The sequence below is a fragment of the Lepidochelys kempii genome, chromosome 6, assembly GCF_965140265.1.
Source record: "Lepidochelys kempii isolate rLepKem1 chromosome 6, rLepKem1.hap2, whole genome shotgun sequence".
Lineage (NCBI taxonomy): Eukaryota > Metazoa > Chordata > Testudines > Cheloniidae > Lepidochelys > Lepidochelys kempii.
This window is the reverse complement of record NC_133261.1, coordinates 51819032-51838794: the sequence shown is the minus strand read 5'-3', so window position 1 is coordinate 51838794 and position 19763 is coordinate 51819032. Positions and strand designations below refer to the sequence as shown.

At 43.8% G+C, this 19763-nt stretch overlaps 1 protein-coding gene across 7 annotated transcripts in view; it reads left to right on the top strand.

Annotated features, from left to right (window-relative positions):
• The first annotated feature begins 4475 nt into the window (after window positions 1–4475).
• The window catches only part of FBXO3 (F-box protein 3), a 59834-nt gene continuing 44546 nt past the window's right edge, over window positions 4476–19763 (top strand). For 6 of the 7 annotated variants that reach the window (XR_012159382.1, XR_012159383.1, XM_073347909.1 and 3 more), the window contains exons 1-5: window positions 4477–4665; window positions 6447–6536; window positions 11100–11263; window positions 15986–16100; window positions 18675–18879. Coding sequence is in view for 5 of the 7 variants with exons in the window: in XM_073347909.1 (XP_073204010.1) it covers window positions 4559–4665; window positions 6447–6536; window positions 11100–11263; window positions 15986–16100; window positions 18675–18879 (681 nt within the window). In the remaining 2 variants the exon portion in view is untranslated. Of the gene's footprint in view, window positions 4666–6446; window positions 6537–11099; window positions 11264–15985; window positions 16101–18674; window positions 18880–19763 lie in introns of all 7 variants that reach the window. The other variant, XM_073347906.1, reaches the window with a different exon arrangement.

The window sequence follows — 19763 nt, the reverse complement described above, 5'->3', positions numbered from 1 at the left end:
CCCTCATTCGTCTCTTCCGCAGACTGAACAATCCCAGTTCCCTCAGCCTCTCCTCATAAGTCATGTGTTCCAGTCCCCTAATCATTTTTGTTGCCCTCCGCTGGACTTTCCAATTTTTCCACATCCTTCTTGTAGTGTGGGGCCCAAAACTGTACACAGTACTCCAGATGAGGCCTCACCAATGTCGAATAGAGGGGAACGATCACGTCCCTCGATCTGCTGGCAATGCCCGTATATATACATCCCAAAATGCCATTGGCCTTCTTGGCAACAAGGGCACACTGTTGACTCATATCCAGCTTTTCGTCCACTGTAACCCCTAGGTCCTTTTCTGCAGAACTGCTGCCGAGCCATTTGGTCCCTAGTCTGTAGCGGTGCATGGGATTCTTCTGTCCTAAGTGCAGGACTCTGCACTTGTCCTTGTTGAACCTCATCAGATTTCTTTTGGCCCAGTCCTCTAATTTGTCTAGGTCCCTCTATATCCTATCCCTACCCTCCAGCGTATCTACCTCTCCTCCCAGTTTAGTGTCATCTGCAAACTTGCTGAGGGTGCAATCCACACCATCCTCCAGATCATTTATGAAGATACTGAACAAAACCGGCCCGAGGACCAACCTTTGGGGCACTCCACTTGATACCGGCTGCCAACTAGACATGGAGCCATTGATCACTACCCATTGAGCCTGACAATCTAGCCAACTTTCTATCCACCTTATAGTCCATTCATCCAGCCCATACTTCTTTAACTTGCTGGCAAGAATACTGTGGGAGACCATGTCAAAAGCTTTGCTAACGTCAAGGAATAACATGTCCACTGCTTTCCCCTCATCCACAGAGCCAGTTATTTCATCATAGAAGGCAATTAGATTAGTCAGGCATCACTTGCCCTTTGTGAATCCATGCTGACTGTTCCTGATCACTTTCCTCTCCTCTAAGTGCTTCAGAATTGATTCCTTGTGGACCTGCTCCATGATTTTTCCAGGGACTGAGGTGAGGCTGACTGGCCTGTAGTTCCCAGGATCCTTCTTCTTCCCTTTTTTAAAGATGGGTGCTACATTAGCGTTTTTCCAGTCGTCCGGGACTTCCCCCGATCGCCATGAGTTTTCAAAGATAATGGCCAATGGCTCTGCAATCACATCCGCCAACTCCTTTTAGCACTCTTAGATGCAGCGCATCCGGCCCCATGGATCTGTGCTCGTCCAGCTTTTCTAAATAGTCCCGAACCACTTCTTTCTCCACAGAGGGCTGGTCACCTCCTCCCCATGCTGTGCTGCCCAGTGCAGTAGTCTGGGAGCTGACCTTGTTCGTGAAGACAGAGGGAAAAAAAGCTTTGGGTACATTAGCTTTTTCCACATCCTCTGTCACTAGGTTGCCTCCCTCATTCAATAAGGGGCCCACGCTTTTCTTGACTTTCTTCTTGTTTGCTAACATACCTGAAGAAACCCTTCTTGTTACTCTTAACATCTCTTCCTAGCTGCAACTCCAGGTGTAATTTGGCCTTCCTGATTTCACTCCTGCATGCCCGAGCAATATTTTTATACTCTTCCCTGGTCATTTGTCCAATCTTCCACTTCTTGTAAGCTTCTTTTTTGTGTTTAAGATCAGCAAGGATTTCACTGTTAAGCCAAGCTGGTCGCCTGCCATATTTACTGTTTTTTCTACACATCGGGATGGTTTGTCCCTGTAACCTCAATATGGATTCTTTAAAATACAGCCAGGTCTCCTGGACTCCTTTCCCCCTCATGTTATTCTCCCAGGGGATCCTGCCCATCAGGTCCCTGAGGCAGTCAAAGTCTGCTTTTCTGAAGTCCAGGGTCTGTATTCTGCTGCTCTCCTTTCTTCCCTGTGTCAGGATCCTGAACTCGACCATCTCATGGTCACTGCCTCCCAGGTTCCCATCCACTTTTGCTTCCCCTACTAATTCTTCCCGGTTTGTGAGCAGCAGGTCGAGAAGAGCTCTGCCCCTAGTTGGTTCCTCTAGCACTTGCACCAGGAAATTGTCCCCTACATTTTCCAAAAACTTCCTGGATTGTCTGTGCACCGCTATATTGCTCTCTCAGCAGATATCAGGGTGATTGAAGTCTCCCATGAGAACCAGGGCCTGCGATCTAGTAACTTCCGTGAGTTGCCGGAAGAAAGCCTCGTCCACCTCATCCCCCTGGTCCGGTGGTCTGTAGCAGACTCCCACCACGACATCACCCTTGTTGCTCACACTTCTAAACTTAATCCGGAGACACTCAGGTTTTCTGCAGTTTCATACTTGAGCTCTGAGCAGTCATACTGCTCCCTTACATACAGTGCAACTCCCCCACCTTTTCTGCCCTGCCTGTCCTTCCTGAACAGTTTATATCCATCCATGACAGTACTCCAGTCATGTGAGTTATCCCACCAAGTCTCTGTTATTCCAATCACATCATAATTCCTTGACTGTGCTAGGACTTCCAGTTCTCCCTGCTTTGTTTCCCAGGCTTCTTGCATTTGTGTATAGGGACTTGAGGTAACTCGCTGATCGTCCCTCTTTCTCAGTATGAGGCAGGAGCCCTGCCCCCTCGTGCGCTCCTGCTCGTGCTTCCTCCCGGTATCCCACTTCCCTCAGGGCTTTGGTCTCCTTCCCCCGGTGAACCGAGTTTAAAGCCCTCCTCACTAGGTTAACCAGCCTGCTTGCGAAGATGCTCTTCCTTCTCTTCGTTAGGTGGAGCCCGTCTCTGCCTAGCACTCCTCCTTCTTGGAACAGCATCCCATGGTCAAAGAATCCAAAGCCTTCTCTCCGACATCACCTGCGTAGCCATTCGTTGACTTCCACGATTCGACGCTCTCTACCCAGGCCTTTTCCTTCCACGGGGAGGATGGATGAGAAGACCACTTGCGCCTCAAACTCCTTTATCCTTCTTCCCAGAGCCACGTAGTCTGCAGTGATCCGCTCAAGGTCATTCTTGGCAGTATCATTGGTGCCCACGTGGAGAAGCAGGAAGGGATAGCGATCCGAGGGCTTGATGAGTCTCGGCAGTCTCTCTGTCACATCGTGAATCCTAGCTCCTGGCAAGCAGCAAACTTCTCGGTTTTCCCGGTCAGGGCGGCAGATAGATGACTTAGTCCCCCTGAGGAGAGAGTCCCCAACCATCACCACCCGTCTCCAAAATAAAGCGACTGCATTACTGTACTTGTATTAGGTGAATTGAAAAATACTATTTCTTTTGTTTTTACAGTGCAAATATTTGTAATAAAAATATAAAGTGAGCACTGTACACTTTGTATTCTGTGTTGTAATTGAAATCAATATATTTGACAATGTAGAAAACATCCAAAAATATTTAAATAAATGGTATTCTGTTATTAACAGTGCAATTAATCACAATTAATTCTGAATGGCTTGACAGCCCTAATTTTAATAAAAACCATCATTTGCTGGTTGCAATAAAAACCTGAGGACCAGAATTAATAACCCCTAATTTAGGCATACAGTCAGTGGACCGAACAGGAGAAATATTCAAAAATAAACTTGTTTTTATATAAATCTAACTAAAAAGAAAACTGGTTTATCAATACAACAATATGTTTATTTTGCATATCACCTTGTGCTAGTGATAACCCATTTGAAAAACACTTTACAGCACAAATACTATTTGGTTTGCATATTATTGCTCATATTAAAAAAAAAATCTTGCCTGGTATCGGGACAATGAAAGACCATGAATTTGTCCAGTGTGGTTTAAATTTGGAACTGTATTTTGCTGAACCTGCACACTTTCGATCAAGTCTTGCTCATTTTTAGGGCAAACTCATATTTTTTGGACCATCAAGTATTCACACACAAGCCACCCCTCCAACATAGCCCTCTCTCTCCTCTCACACACTCTTGTATACAACAAGGTCCTGTTGTCTCCATGCTTACCACAGTACCCATTACCAAGCTCCAAACCTCGTGCCGGAATCCCCAGATGTATTGTTGTCTCTTTCAGTCCCTGAGTAAAAATACTTTAAATCTTTATCTGTTTACTCAAATTGAGTGAGCTAAGCTTAGGCATGTGTCTTGTGAGAGTGAGGCTTCATGCTCACCAGTGACTCTCACCATCACACCCAATGAGTGAGACTTGACATGTCTGGTAAGACGCCCCACAAGCAAGGGCCCACTCTTGTGACTGCAGCTCCCCAGAAGGGCCAACCCATGGGGCAAGCCAGCTGCTGAAACTAGGAGCGCTGGGGGTGTGGCAGCACCCCCTGGCTTGAAGTGGTTTCCAGCATATGCAGGGTTTACGGTTTGGCTCAATGGTCTTCAGCGCCCCCACCATAAACATTGTTCCAGCAGCACTTAAGACTCGGCCCACGCGTGGGGCAGGACCCCCACCTTGGAGTCTCCGCCGGGCCTGCAGGGCCCCCGCTGGCCTGAAGGGCGCTCTGCGCTCCAGGGTTAGGCGCGGGCCCTTTAAGAGCTTCCTCCTACCAGCCCCCCCCCCCCCCCCCGGCGTTTGATAACAAACCGGCGTGAGGGGCGGGGCTCCCCGGGCAGCAGCAACAGCAGCAGGCCCGGCCGGGCGCGGAGGGAGGGAGGCCTTTCAAGATGGCGGCGTCCGTGGAGCCGGAGCCGCAGCCCCTGAGCCTGGAGCTGCTGCCCACCGACCCGCTGCTGCTCATCTTGAGCTTCCTGGACTACCGGGACCTCCTGAGGTAGGGCGGGACCCCGGGGCTGGGCGCCTCTGAGCTGCGGGCCGCAGGCCGGGGGCCAGTCGCTCCTTCGCCGCCACCTGCCCTCTGCTGCGGGGCTGGGGCGGCGCCCCTGGCGCGGCGTGTCCCGGGCGCCCACGCGCCTTGGCCGGCGGTAGCGGCCCCTGGGGGGGTGGGCGGCTTGCCGGGGAGCGGGGTGCTCTCTCGGCGCCTGTGCGGCGCGTCGCCGGGCAGGCGGAGGGGGCCCCGGGACGGGGGAGGGGCGTAGGGTAGCGTAGCAAGTGGGTTTTGCGATCCCTTAATGAGGCGTCAACAGGTGTGTTGTGTTCTCCGCTGCCGGCGCCCCAGCGTGTGTGCGGCCCCCCCTCCCCCCCGTCCTGTGTTGCTGCGGGGCGACCCGCGCCGGGCCAGGTGCGTCGCCCCCCGCCCCGGCTTCAGGACAGCCGCACTGGGTTGCTGTCCAGCCCTCTGCGCACCTGTGTGCTCCAACATTGCTCTCCCAACTCCAGCTTCCCGGGACGCTGTAGGGAGACGTTTCGTGCAAGTTCCGGCTGGGCAGTGCTGTGAGCACGCTGAGTTGGGGTGGCAAACCGTGTACAGAGAAGACGTTTCGAGTTTGGGTACCAGGCAAGAAACCCTGGACATTCTTATGAGAGGAAACTTGACTTAAGTGACACTTATTGAAACCTGTACACCGTGTTGCTGTAGCTGTGTTGGTCCCAGGCTGTTAGAGAGACAAGGTGGTTAAGGTAATATCTTTTATTGGACCCATTTCACCCACCTTGTATCTCTAATTACTAAAACCTGGTGGGATAACCATATAATGGATGTTAAAATTGCTGATTATAACCTCTCTTCCGAAGGATCGAGTGGATAACAGGTAGGGGATGGCACTATACTGTAAAGATCCCATTACCTGTTAACTTTCACTCAGGACGTTGAATACATATGGATCAGTGGAAGGAGCACTTGCCACGAGTGTTACAAATCCCCTGAGAGAACAGGATGATTAACTTCTTACACACATGTCTATTATGTGTGGGAAAGGAAATTGTGGGGTTATGGGAAACTTCAGTTTGGGAGATGTGTGCTAGAGGTCTTACACTGCCAGTAGTAAAATATCATTAGTTTCTAAAAAGTATAGATAACTTTTGAGGTAACTTTATTTTGGACATCATTGTGGTGGATAAAGATGAATCAATGTATCCATCACTTGCCTGGAAGTTGATACTTGTCTAGGAACTAGTGATCATGACCTGATTCAATATAGACAAACAGAGGATAGGTCTATCCAGTGATATGTATAGTTGGTGTTTTAAAAGGGCTAATTTCCCAAAGCTGAGGAAACTTCATAACAAAGTAAAATTGCGGAAAAAATGACTTAGTGTGCAAACAACTGTCTCAAACATAATACTATTTTGTGGCTGGAGGGGGTGTGCCCCCCCCCCCAAATGTCATAAACCATTTTAGAAAACCCTGTTCTTGCTTGGGTATCTACCAGGATTTAAAAATGTGATTCTGTAACATGGTTTATAACATTTGTTTTCTTCTGTTTGCTTATGTGGACAAGACAGCCTTGTTACAGCATGTTTTAATGACAGTTGTATTACATTTAAAACTGTTTGCACTCCCTAAAAATGAAGTTAAAACTTGTTAAAATTTTATAGCTTTAATGTTCATTTCATGACATATAATCTTAAATAAGTTAATACCTTGACTTGCATTTGTCCTTTGTTATTTTACTACTTTTTGTAATCAGACTTAACACTGACTTGTATTTATAGCTGCTGCTATGTAAGTCGAAGATTAAACCAGCTATCAAGTCATGATCCATTGTGGAAAAGACACTGCAGGAAATACTGGCTTTTATCTGAGTAAGTATGGGCACTCTTTCTTTATGAACAAAAATTTTAGTTTGGAGCAGTTCTTTTTAACCAGCTCATTTTGTTAACAGTGCTATTTTTGCATAGGCTCTTTCAGAATAACATTGCAAAATGCTTCATAGCCTCTTGTGGTCTTTAATGCTTTGTAGATCCAATATTAACAGAAGTTGAGATAAGCTGTACTCTGATATCAACTGAACAAAGTTAATGTCAGCTCTCAAAGATACTCCCAGAGATTTGTTTAAGATTGTTACTTCTATGTTACATGGTGGATTTGGCCTCTTCTGTAGGAATGCCTTGGCTTCCTACTTGAGATGGATTCAGGGAGCAATTCAGGTAATTTTTATACAGTGCCACAATGTTGTGTGGTGCTTTTCAGACAAATGATGATTAAAGCTATGTTTTAGTCACGGGTATTTTTAGTAAAAATCTTGGGCAGGTCACAGGCCATGAACAAAAATTCATGGCCCATGACCTGTCCATGATTTTTACTAAAAATACTCACTGTGACTAAAACTTGGGTGGGGGTGCTCGGGCGGGGTGGTCTGGGGGCCCTGTGGATGCTGGGGGAGATGACCCGGGACGCTGCTTATGCTGGGGGAGTGGTGGCGGGGCTTCTTATCAGCTCCATCCCTGCAGCTCCTAGGTGGCATAGGCAGGGGCTAGGCCAGGGCAGTGCCCAGTGGGAGCAGGGTCTGTGTGCGTGGGCAGTGTGGAGACCGCTCTACCACCTAGGAGCTCCAGGGGTACCCCCCACCCCAGGTAAGCGCACCCCCACACCTCCCAAACCCCTGCCCCAAGTCCTGAGCCTCTTCTCCCACACCCAAACTGCTGCTGCTGGCCCAGGGGCTGCCTGGCTCAAGCAGCCCCTGGGCCAGCACCAGCCACTGCAGAAGTCATGGAAAGTCATGCAAGCTGTGACATCCGTGACAGACTCGCAGCCTCAGTAATGATGTCCCTGTTCCAAAGAACTTAGAAACTAAGACCATGATCCTGCAAATGCTTTGCATGGATAATATTCCACTGACTTAATTGAAGTGCTGCAGAGGGCAGAGACTCTAATGGGATTGGGACCTAAATGTAGGCAAAACTCAACAAATGATGACAAATGGAGTGGGTGAACATGGGGAATGGAGGGCACACATCATAAAATTACGGTCACTGTCACTTTACTTGCAATCTGTGAAAATAAAATGACTGTGAATATTTCCATTTTTCAAATAGATAGTGTATTCTATTTACATGTTCTCATTCAAACTAAATCGATAAATGCAGAAGCATTTCCTAACATTTTACATGCTTTGTAGTATTTGGAAATGGCCTTCCCTCTAAAATATAACTAACCTGTTATTTCCACATCTGAAGGCTGAATGAGAGACAAGAAACTGCCCATTTTGAATAGAACAGCCTAAAAGCAACTTAGTGGAAATATACAAAATGGAGAATTTTGTTGCTGTTTCCCTTCATGCATACCCAGTATTGCCAGTCCTCCCCCTCAGCTTCTACCAAGATGGCATCTGTAACACTACACCCGATATTCATCATGGGAGTACAATTATGATATAATTATGATGCAGTTTGTACAAGATGAGTCGTGAGGTGTCATTGGAAAGGTTATGATTTTCTGAATACAGTTATCCTATTTGAATGCATGTATCATTTTTGTATATAAAGTTATGACTATTTACTATGTATCTGTATTTCAAATGTAGTTACACTAGGGTGACACCCACTAGGCAAGATGCTTCCAGTCTAGATAGCTGGTTGTGAAGGGCCCATTCAGGGTAATGGACCATTAGGAAAAACAGTAGGTCTTAAGAGAAGCTTATCCCCCACCTGGTGAGCCTTCCTGAGAATGCTGCAGACATTCTGTGAGTAATGGCTTTTATGACTTAGAAGGGCATGCAAAAGCATGTGACCAGACCACATGACACTATTCTCCATTTTGGGTACCTGTATTTTTCCACATGCTGGGTTGGGAACTGTTTTTGAAACAAAGGGTTCCCACCATATGAAACAACTTGGGGAGCCCAAGGTTCAAAACAAGTGCAGCATGTGCCTTGAGAATCTGCAAGTCTGCTTATATCATCAGGGTGAGAAATTGCTGATCATATCAAGTCTTTCTAGTATCTTAGGCTTAATGTGCAATTTTGTTTTTGTTAGGTAATCCACTTTGATCTGTTTGCTATTGCTTATAATCACTTAAAATATGTCATCTTGTAGTTAATAAACTTGTTTTATGTTTTAATCTAAACCAGTGTATCTTTAAGTGAAGTGTCTGGTGAAAAATCTCAACTTGCATGTTCCCCTCCACACTGAGGGAAGGGCGAACCCAGTAATGCATTCATATGGGCCAGAGTTCAGGCGGTACAGCTCTGGGGTCCTAGGCTGGGAAGCTGGGATTATTTTGGCTGTAGCCTCTCTATTGCTGGTTCATGCAGTGACTGTTCAGCCTGCGTGTAACTGCAGCTGGGTGTCCCTGCCTGTGTGAATGCTGGTGGGAGTGTAGGACTGGGAGTGGTCTACAGCTTGTCACAGCAGGACAGTCAGAGGGGTAGCCCAGGCTGGTGGGTTGGAGGACTCAGTTGAACCCCAGTTCAAGATGGCACCCCAGAGGGAAACCTGTCACAGCATCCTTTTGACTAAGAACTCTCTTAAGAGAGCGAGCTAGTTTTGCTCCTCAATTGGTCAGTCAACAGTTCCAGCCAGAGGCGGATTAAGATTTATTGTGGTCCTGGGCACAAAGAACATTTGGGCCCCCAACACCCTGGCAGAGCTAAGAGGGCCGGAACCAGAGAGGACCAGCTGGGCCATGGCCCTCCCCCCTTCTAAAAGTGGGAGAGCAATGCTTGCCCACTTTTTAACATGGGTGTAGTAGCCTCGGGCAGATGCAGAGCAGCAGGGGCTGTGCTTCACAGCAAGGGAGCTGATAAGGTGTTCATCAGCTCCACAGCAGGGAAGTACAGCCCCTGCTAGTAGTACCAACCTCTTCCCGGTTCAGGGCTGAGATTGGCCTTAGCTCCCACTCACCTGGAATTATGGCTCTGCCCCCTGCTCCTCTTCCCTCTCCAAGGCCCTGGCCAGGCCTGAAGCCAGAGTCTGGCAGTGGTAAGAACCACCTAGGGAGCCTGGATTCTCCATCTGCCCTGGGTGGTGCACCTGGGGTTCAGGTACATGGGTCTGGGGCTGCTCTCGGGCATCCCGGCCCTCCACCCAGGGCAGGTGAAGGGTCTGAGGCTCCCCACAGCAGCCCAGGCTTCCTGAACAGTTCTTACCACAGCTCGGCTCCAACATCTGGCCGGGACAGGGCCCCAGGGTGAAGAGTAGGAAACAGGGCCACAATTCCAGCCCTGTGTCATCATGTCCCTCGCAACACACACACACTTCTATAAAGATTCCAGTGCTCCTGCAGGCGCCCCCAAATTGGCCAGGGTCCCTGGACATGGGTCCCATGGGACTGTGTGTTAATCTGCCACTGGTTCCAGCCCTCTAGCAGCTCAGGACCATTCAATCCTGGCAGAACTTTCAACAGTCAGCATTGGTGGATGGGACATATCATTGTATCTGAGCCTCCTATATGGCAGTGCCTGGCATGCTGGTCCAATCTTAAACATCCGTCCTTGAATAAAAAGGTCTAAAGAGAGAATTATTTTGAGAGTTCATTTTCAGTGTTCCTTACTTTGATTCATGGTCGTTCTTTAAGTCTGATTTTTATGGGAACTATTTTGAAAACTTAAATAAGGCCACATGCTTTCCCTAGTCATGCTCCCACCACCTTTTCCTCACTCATCTCCTTTCAGAGACTTTTCTTTTATGATGTTTTCAAGAATGAATTCATAACAATTAATAAACCTTCCAAGTTATTACCTTCTGTTTGTCTTAATATGTCCCGTCTTCTCTATCTGTTTTTTAGATTATAAACTCTCTGAAGACTGAGTTTATTTATGACTTAAATGCCAAAATGTTCATTGCTGTTCTACAAATGAATAAAAGCTGAATCCCCTGCTATTTGTCTCAATTTATAATGAGCGTTTGTTTGGTTTTTTATTGCAGGAGGTGCTCTTTGGAATATAAAATCTCATCTACACATGAAATCTTTATTTTAATTGTCACTTCTGTGTTTTGTGACCAGGTTTCTGGTCCCATAGTCCTTATTTAGGCAAAATTGAGAGAGGACTGCAGGGTTGGAATTATTTTTAACTTAAATGCCCTCTGCACATGCAAGTTAAATTGATCTGATTTAGTTTTCTGCAAGTTCCTGAGTTTAATAATGGCATATAGTCCTCTAAAGAAATAACATATCTGAATTTTCCCTGGAAAAGATGACTGGCTGAAATGTAATTACTTACAAAGGAAATTAAAAATGTGAATAGTTCCATGAATTAGTTGAGCATCTGTACCTTCACAGGACTGAAGTGTATCTATGTACACTGTTATAACCTAATGTTACCATATTACCTAGGAGAACCCTAACTGCCTAAGCAATAACATATTGTTTTTAAAGTGAATTTTCTAGACTAGAAACTTATCGTATTTTTATTCTTGTCTGTTCAGCGCAGAGAAGACTCGGAGAAATCAGAGCTGGAAGGCTATCTTCATAAGCATTTACTCTGATTTAGGAAGGTATATTCAATATTATGCTACACTTAAAAAAGCCTGGGATGATCTAGAGAGGTACTTGGGACAGCGGTGTCCCCGGATGATTGGTTCTTTGAAAGGTATTGTATAAACATTATTTTTGTTTTTTAAAACCAAGATATTTGTATAGTGTTTTTTTTAAAGTTTTATACCCACTGCATAATCTGGGTGCACTACATAAACAAAAGCACCAACTTCTATCAAACTGAACTCCAAAAAAGATTATCCCCAATCTTAGACTTGGTCCCTTTATTCCCTCTGTTCCTCACTGAATTTCCAAACTTCTTGGACAAGTCTGAGGTAACATGTGGGCCCATTTCCTGTCCTGAAGGCCTTCAGTCCAGGGTCAAGTGAACCAAGACATGAAGCAAGGTTCAAAGTTGAGCCCCTGCACAAGAGTGACCTAATGCTTGTAGCCCCCTCCCTATTAAATTGGCATAAGTGTTTTTAAGAGTTATCACAGGGAGGTGGAGAGCAAAGGGGGTGATTTTTCAAGTAGTCAGGCCCACTAAGTGTCCTTGGGAAAACAAACATCGTAAATTCAGCTAGGAAACTCTTGATAGGCAGCACAGATTCTAGAGCAGTGACAAAACCTGGCTACTTCCTCTGTGCCTTCCTCAACACCCAATTGGCACTGCTGTTCATACACTCCTGCAGACCCCTTACTGTGCTCTCTGCAGCACTGTTAACTTGGGGAGCACTTGTAGCCTGGTAGCCAAGATCAGGTTTCAAAAAGGCTGAGATAGGGGTGAGGTATTATAATTTCCCTCAGTGAATCCTTGGGGCAGGGATCAAAAGGCCTAAGTTAAGGTTGCATGGCTATTGTGTGGGAAGTGTCACTCTGTATTTCCTGGTTTTCTAATATCGGTATCATGTTTTTTCTATGTTAATATTCTTAACTCTACATATCTTTGTTTTGGAATGTTTGAATTTTAGGAATCTAGGCTGGGATGCTCAAAGGAGCCTAAGGGAACTTGGCTGCCTAATTCTCTTAGGCTCCTTTGAAAATCACAGCCAAACTCTCATCTTCTAGAAGGACAAGAGCTCACGGTAGTGTAGAGGAAGGGATGGCTAGGCTGCTAGTCTGAGACTCAGGAGACAATCTGGGCTCAATTCCCTACTATGCCACATACTCCCTGTGTGACATTGGACAAGTCACTTAGTGTGTCTCTGTGAAATTTCCTAATCTGTAAAATGGGGATAATAGCACTTCCTACCTCAGAGGTGTTAAGTATGAGTACACTGAAGATCAAGAAACTTGCATACTGCAGTAATAGGGGCCACGTTAGCACCTAACATAGGGTTGAGGTCTTGCAATCTTAACTCCATGTTAACTACTTTTTGTGGTGTGTGGGTTTTCTTGTATCTGGCTAGTCTTTCACAGCTAGGTGTCTGGTTCAAATCCCTCCCTGGTCACTACATTCACCAGTAGTAAATACTACCTTGTGGCTGTTGGCCTATGTTAAACATGGTGTGTGTTTGTCCCAGCCTAATTTCCAGAGGATGAATGTCCAGGTTGCACAAAGCGCTATATTTGTTGGCAGCCTCGGCAAAGGGGCCAAAGATTGAATTACTGTGAAAATGTAACTGCCTTCTTATTGAATAAAAGATGCCATACAGTGTGGAAACCTTACATTGCTTTTGCCTATACTGCACCTATCCTGTAATTAAATAGGGGTATTGTTTTAATGCCTGTCCGGATGTCATAATAGTGTGACTGTACTATTTAATATTTTCATTTCAAGACTTGGATAATACAGTTGAGTCCGCTTATAAAACTTACGCATGACACCAAGTTGTGTGGGGTTGCAAGCGCTTTGGAGAGCAGGATTAGAATTCAAAACAACCTTGACAAATTAAAGAATTGGTCTGAAATCAACAAGATGAAATACTTTTCACTTGTCTTTACAGAATTACACTTAAAGAGGAAAAGTCAAATGCACAATTACAAAATGGGAAGTAAATGGTTGGGTGGTAGTACTGCTGAAAAGGATCTGGGGGTTTTAATGGATCACAAATTGAATGAGTCAACAATGCAGTGCAGTTGTAAAAAAGGCAAATCTTCTGGGGTGTGAGGTGTTTGTCTTGTTCTACTCAGCACTGGTGAGTCCCCAGCTAGAGTACTGTGTACACTTCTGGGTGCCACACTTTAGGAAACGTGGACATATTAGAATCCAGAGGAGAGCAATAAAACTGATAAAAGGTTTAGGAAACCTGACCTTTGAGGAAAGGTTAAAAACTGGGCATGGTTAGTCTAAGAAAAGAAGACTGGGGGAGGACCTGATAACGGTCTTCAGATATATTAAGGGCTGTTATCAAGATGATCATGATCAATTGATCTCCTTGTCCACTGAAGGCAGGAGAAGTAGTAATGGGCTTAATCTGCAGTGAGAAATTTAGGTTAAATATTTGGAAAAACGTTCTAACTGTAAGGCTAGTTAAGTTCTGGAATAGGCTTCCATGGGAGGCTGTGGAATCCCCATCATCAGAGATTTTGAAGAACAGGTGGACGAACACCTGTCAGGGATGGTCTAGGTATACTTGGTCCTGTCTCAGTGTTGGGGGCTGGACTTCATAACTTCTCAGTGTTCCTTTGTGTCCTATATTTTTCTTATATTCATAAGTTTGTTTTGAAGACCTAATTGAAAACATCTCTGCATAACAAATACTTAATCAAGTGGCTTTGAGCTAAAATTCTTTTTTTAAAAAAAAAAATCATCTGTAGCCTCATATTAACTTTGTCTTATTATGAAAGTTTGCTTGTAACATCAGAATCTATGAGCCAAATTGAATTGATTTTAAATATTTTTAAGGGCTTCTAATTATTTTGTAACATAAAATGACCCAAGCAGGTTTGTAGGTATCTATTTGGTCCTATTCCATATAAATCCAAAAGAACTCAGACCACCTCAAGCTTATTTCAGTCTTCTGTGTGAAACTGACCTGAAGCTGTGCTGAGCTGTTGGCTCAAGATGGGGTGTGGAATAGCAAAGCTCAGAAGCAGAGAAGAAATTCCCGCTCCTACAGAGAGAGATTTCCCCTCGGGGGGTTACTCTTGGTGATTACTAGGTTGTGATTTTTTTATTAGAAATATTTGGAAAACAGGTTCGTAACTACTTATGATGACTATTAAATGTTGCGTTTTGGGTACCTTAATTTTCTAAATATGCTTTAATTCAGTAATAGATCACATAGTCTGACCTCCTGTATAACAGTGGCTATAGAACTTCATCCTGTTGTCCCTGGATTGAGCCCAATAACTTTTAAGTTACTTGTATAAAGATACGGCCAAATTCAGGAGCAACTCTACTGAAATTAAATGGAATATCTCTATTGAGAGAGTAGTTGGCTAGCCCTAGGAAATCATGAGAAATGTTCACTATGTGCAATGTTATCAGTTTTATATAATGGGAAGAGCAGATTTCTTTTGAGATCCCAAAAGAGACACCATATCAGAAATTTAGAGTAACGGAAGCATCTCCAAGATTGGCTTTTGTAATTTTTTTTTGCTGGAAATTTAATGTGGCCATCTCCTCCTTTAGTGAAAAATTCTAAATTCTATGGTAATGATCAAAAAATAAAATCTGCACAGAACCTCCTTTTATGGTAGCAAGTAGAGCTACAACTTGGTTGGCTGAGAGTGGCTGAGTCAGGACTCCATCAACTAACTTCTAGTGGTGGGGGGCGATGTTTCTTTTCTTTTAGGGAAGGTCTCAGGGTGCATCACTTTGTTTCTCCAACCAGTGCTATTGAAACTCACCCTGACGTGAGTCTCTTGAAGAAATACCTACTTCTGATAAATTTGTATTGTTGAGATCTCTTAGAAGGCAAAAACAGACTACTGCTATATGAGTAACCCTTGTTCTGAAATTTGTGATATACTGATATTCTCTGTTACCTAACACACACTAGCATACTATTGGGGTTAGTACCAAGTAATAAACTTGCTGTTTGCTTGAAGGAGGAGTTGGTAGTACAAATAATAATCTGAATTTTGAACGTTCTAAGATGTACTAGTTAAGATAATGCTGTCCTTATTTTCTCTTTTGTGCCTAACAGTAAGTGATCAAAAATCCTACTTTTGAATTGAGAGAGTCACAATGGGATACATAAGGAGAGTAATAACCTAAATTCTGAATTTCTGGACTCTTGGATGATTGAGCCAGATCATTATTTGTATTTTTGTTTTCCTTTTGCACTAAATGTCAAATAATACTGCACCTAAAACAAAAGTGTTGTTTTTTTTGTTTTGTGTTTTTGTTTTTTTTAATTCACTGCACTTTTGTAATATCAAATGCAGTTGAAACTTGGTGGTGACTAGAGGGGCTTTAAAATAAACTGATTTTTTTTCCCCCAATTCATTGTACATTTGCTGTTGCCATTATAGCATAGACAAACAAATTTATTTGAGCATAAGCTTTCATGAACTACACCTCACTTCATTGGATGCATTCCACATTTTCCAGTGAAAAATACAGTGGGGAGATTTATATACACTGAAAAACTTAAACAGTTAGGCCAAATTCTGCTCTGACATACAGCAGTGCAGCTCCAGTGAAATGATTTAGGCTGCATTGAAGCCAAAAGGGTTGCAACTGTGTAAATGAAAGCATCATTTGTCTCTAGTTGTCTTAAGAGATCCACCAATTTTTGTCAGGCATAATCCAATTGAATTTTAAGAGGGGTTTACACAAAGGCAAGTACTTTAAGCAATTTATTGAGATGATTTCTGAAGCGACAGTTCTTGTTTCTGTTGTCTGAAGCTACCACCTAAACAAAAATTGTTTTTAATGTGTTTGCAGATAGTGTGCAGGAGGAAGACCTAGATGCTGTGGAAGCACAAATAGGCTGCAAACTCCCTGATGATTATCGATGTTCATTTCGTATTCATAATGGACAGAAACTAGTTGTTCCTGGGTAAGGAGTTAAACCTACTATCAATTCCATTATTTAATTATTTCTTTTTCTTCATGGTGGCCAGTTCAGTTAAACTGAGACATGGAGTGAGGATTGGAATGCCTGCTAAGCAGGCTATCCAAAATATTATATACAGTATAGAAGTTAGCTGTTATGTTCTTTGGGTAAAATCTTCACAAGAACCTATGTCCCACTGTTAGCAGTGCCTTAGCAGTGGGACCTAGGCATCTAAGTGCCTTGCCAATGGAGCTAGGATCCTAAATGCCCAAGTCACTTTTGAAAATGGGACTTGAATGCTTTTTGAAAGTTTTACCTTTGATAATCAGCAAAATTTTAGCCCTGGATATTTACGGCCTCAATTACACCAATGTTTACAGAATTACTCTGTATGCTCTGTGTTGTAATCGAGGGCAGAATTAACCTATTTTGTAACCAGAATTTGCAAAATGTGATAAAATGGTCAGGGAACTAATTTTCAGACCTGGCAATCCAAGAATAGTTTTAAGTGAGAGAGGTGGAACCACTGGAAAAGCAAAAGGATAGAATAGAAATTTTGCACCCTACAAAAGAGAAATATTTTTTAAATTTTCCTTATTACTGAAAAGATGACGTTTCCCTGAAATGTAAAACTGACAGCTCTTGATGTCCTAAGCAAGTGATTAAACATTATTGCATATTGTCCAGACACAGAAACAGTGCACCTTCAAGCCTCTCATGTTTAGCACACTGGGCTGTATTTGAGGGAAAGTGACATGAGTGGTAGAAATACTGCCAAGAATGGTATGTTGATAGAAAATGATGGGGATTTGAGGTGTGTGTGTGTGTTTTGAGCTGGCATTTGCAAGTTTGTGGCACCTCTAACTTCTCACTGGGTGGCAGCTGGAGCCTTTTTTGGTATCTTTTACCCCCAACCCTAGCTCCAGGTGTGTAAAAAGTAACCGGTCAATTCTGCATATTCCTGAGGATGACTTGAACTTTTTACAAGTAGGTATTCTAGAAGAGATTTTCAAAAGGGAAGTAGGCAATGGGAGTGACATGCCTTGTTCCCCTTTGAAAATCTCCCCTCTGTGGGCAAGTAAGTGATTTAACAAAAAAGCCAAGTGCCAAGCACTGATGTAATGGAATTGGTCAGGAAATGGTAAAAACTTCTGGAAATGCTATCCTAGTATGACCCTCAAGGCCTATTAAATCCTGGCTTAATATTACTAATGTATCCAAACTGCACATTTTGAGAGAAAATAGTGAAAGACATAAAACCATTTCTTGAAGGATCTGATCAGTGTTGGTTTTTACACTTCAGAAATTTCCAAAGCTGTTTACCTGCCACATAAAGAGTGTCCTGCTTTTGCAATGCTTTGGAGTAACTAGGGCTTCATGCTGAGACAGTTTACTTTTTTATCCTACTAACTCTTTCCCTGTTTTTTTTAAAGCAAGCTAAAAGTCTGAAAGCTCTCTTGACTTCTTTGTTTTATTTTGTTCTTAGCTCTAAAACGTATAACTTGAACTAGGCACTGTGTGATTCTTCCTCCTTTCTGCCTACCAGTTACATTGCATTAGAATTAAAACTCTTTCCAATGTCTTCCAACAAACGCATCTCTCACCAGCCCAACTGTATTGGAAATATTTGTATGTATAGAGCTACTGCAGGATGTCAGTCAAATTGTGCCAGAAAACAATAATCAGAATGCTGCAATCTGCAAACTTTTGTGGTGTTTAACACACTGCATGTCAAAGTTTTCATGGTGGTTTCAGGTGTGTGCTTTTTTGGATTTAGTGTGTGTTTATAACCTATGGCAGATTGGCCAGCTCAATGTGAAATATTTTTCACAGGCTCTACTGATGAAAAAGAGAAGCATGCTTCATGCTTTCTTTTCCTTCCAAATGTAACTGAATAATCTTCAAGGCTATGTAAACCCTAAGTGTAGATCCATAAATATGTATCTGTTAAAAATTGCTGACTTGTTTCTGTAACTATTCTTAAGGGATGAGCAGAGTTTAATTTTATTAACTTCTTATATCTGGCTTCAGTCTCAACTCATTTTGTGAATTAATCTAGGTAACAATGTGTCTTGTCAAATATTTGTTACTAAAGTTGACAATTTCTTGGCCTATAGAAACCAAGTATTCATGAATATTTGTTTTAGTACTGAAGGGAGTTGATGCAAAACATAGTCCCAGTTTCTGCCTTGTGAAGCTGCCCTATTATGCTATTTCAATGGTGAACAGATGTCCTGAGGCTGCTTTAACTTGTGAGGCAATTGGCAGTCACCAGAATGGCCAAGAATCCCCTTTCTTCCTGTGCTAAGCGTGGAAAATGAGCAAGACAATATTTGTTAAACCCACCCTGCAAAAAAAAAAAAAAATCAGTAAGGCTGGTCTTACGAATTGAGGACCTGATTCTGTTGAAAATATTACAGTTCAGGCTTCTCTGGGTATAAGTTTTATGCCTAGTAGTGATGGCAGAATTAGACCTTAGAAGGAGGAGTTATTCATTGAGTAAAAGGTAAAAGCTATCTTTGCTTTGTTAATCAAGTATTCATTGTTTCTATTTTTGTTCTTGTTGGTCCTTCTAAGGTTGATGGGAAGTATGGCACTATCCAATCACTATCGTTCTGAGGATTTATTGGATATTGACACAGCAGCTGGAGGATTTCAACAGCGTCTTGGTTTGAAACAATGTCTTCCTCTCACCTTTTGCATTCACACTGGCCTGAGTCAATACATGGCACTGGAGTGTGTGGAGGGTCGTAATAAATATGAGATCTTCTACCAATGTCCAGTAAGGAAGAAATGTTTGTTTATAAATGTATCTTTTTGAAAAAACTGGCATTTGTCCTTTGCATGTTTATAAGAAGTGAAATATATAGTGTGCACAGTTTAGTGAGCGTATGCTCTTTATACTATGACTGAGAGCTTTTTAACTAGTAAATAAAAATGATGCTGTCTTTGAGTTGCCCTCAGGTGTACACCAAAATTACCCAAGAAGAATATTTAACACAACAGTGACCTTAGTGTGTAATGTAGTTACTCCTGGGGGAATTCTGTGACACCGCGCAGTGTGGAATTTTGCAGAAATTAACGTTGTGCATGCAGAATCCCCCCCCACCCCCCCTCCCCACACACACAAGAAGTGGGCTGCAGTGCTGCTAGCCTCTGCTAGGGGGTCAGTGGACTTGGCAGAGCCCAGCTTGCACATAGAAGACACTGCTGGGGGGAGAGAGCTAGAGAGTTCCTAGCATGCCCTGAGGGAAGGAGAGGGCAGAGTGCAGGAAACTGTGTGCAAATGTGGAATGGAGCATCAGGCTGTTTCTCCCTCTGGATCCCTGGGCTCGGGGGGGGGGGGCGGGGGACCCTGCAGCTGGGGGTGAGGTGGGGTATCTGGGCTGATGGGGAGGGCATGGTTGGGCTCTGAGGAGGAGGAGGTTTGGGTGTATTGGCTGCAGTGTGGGGGGCCCCACAGGTGGGCTTTGTGTGGGAGAGGTTTCGGGTGTCTGCCCCCTTGACTGGGCTCTGGGGAGGGGAAGGGGCAGAGAAACAGGAACTGGGTTGTCATAGGGGTTTCTTTAACTCTCTACTCCTGGGCGAATTTTTGTATGTCTGTATTGTTAGACATACTTGCTGACAGGTATTTGAAATTACCAAAATAATTGAAACTTGTGATTT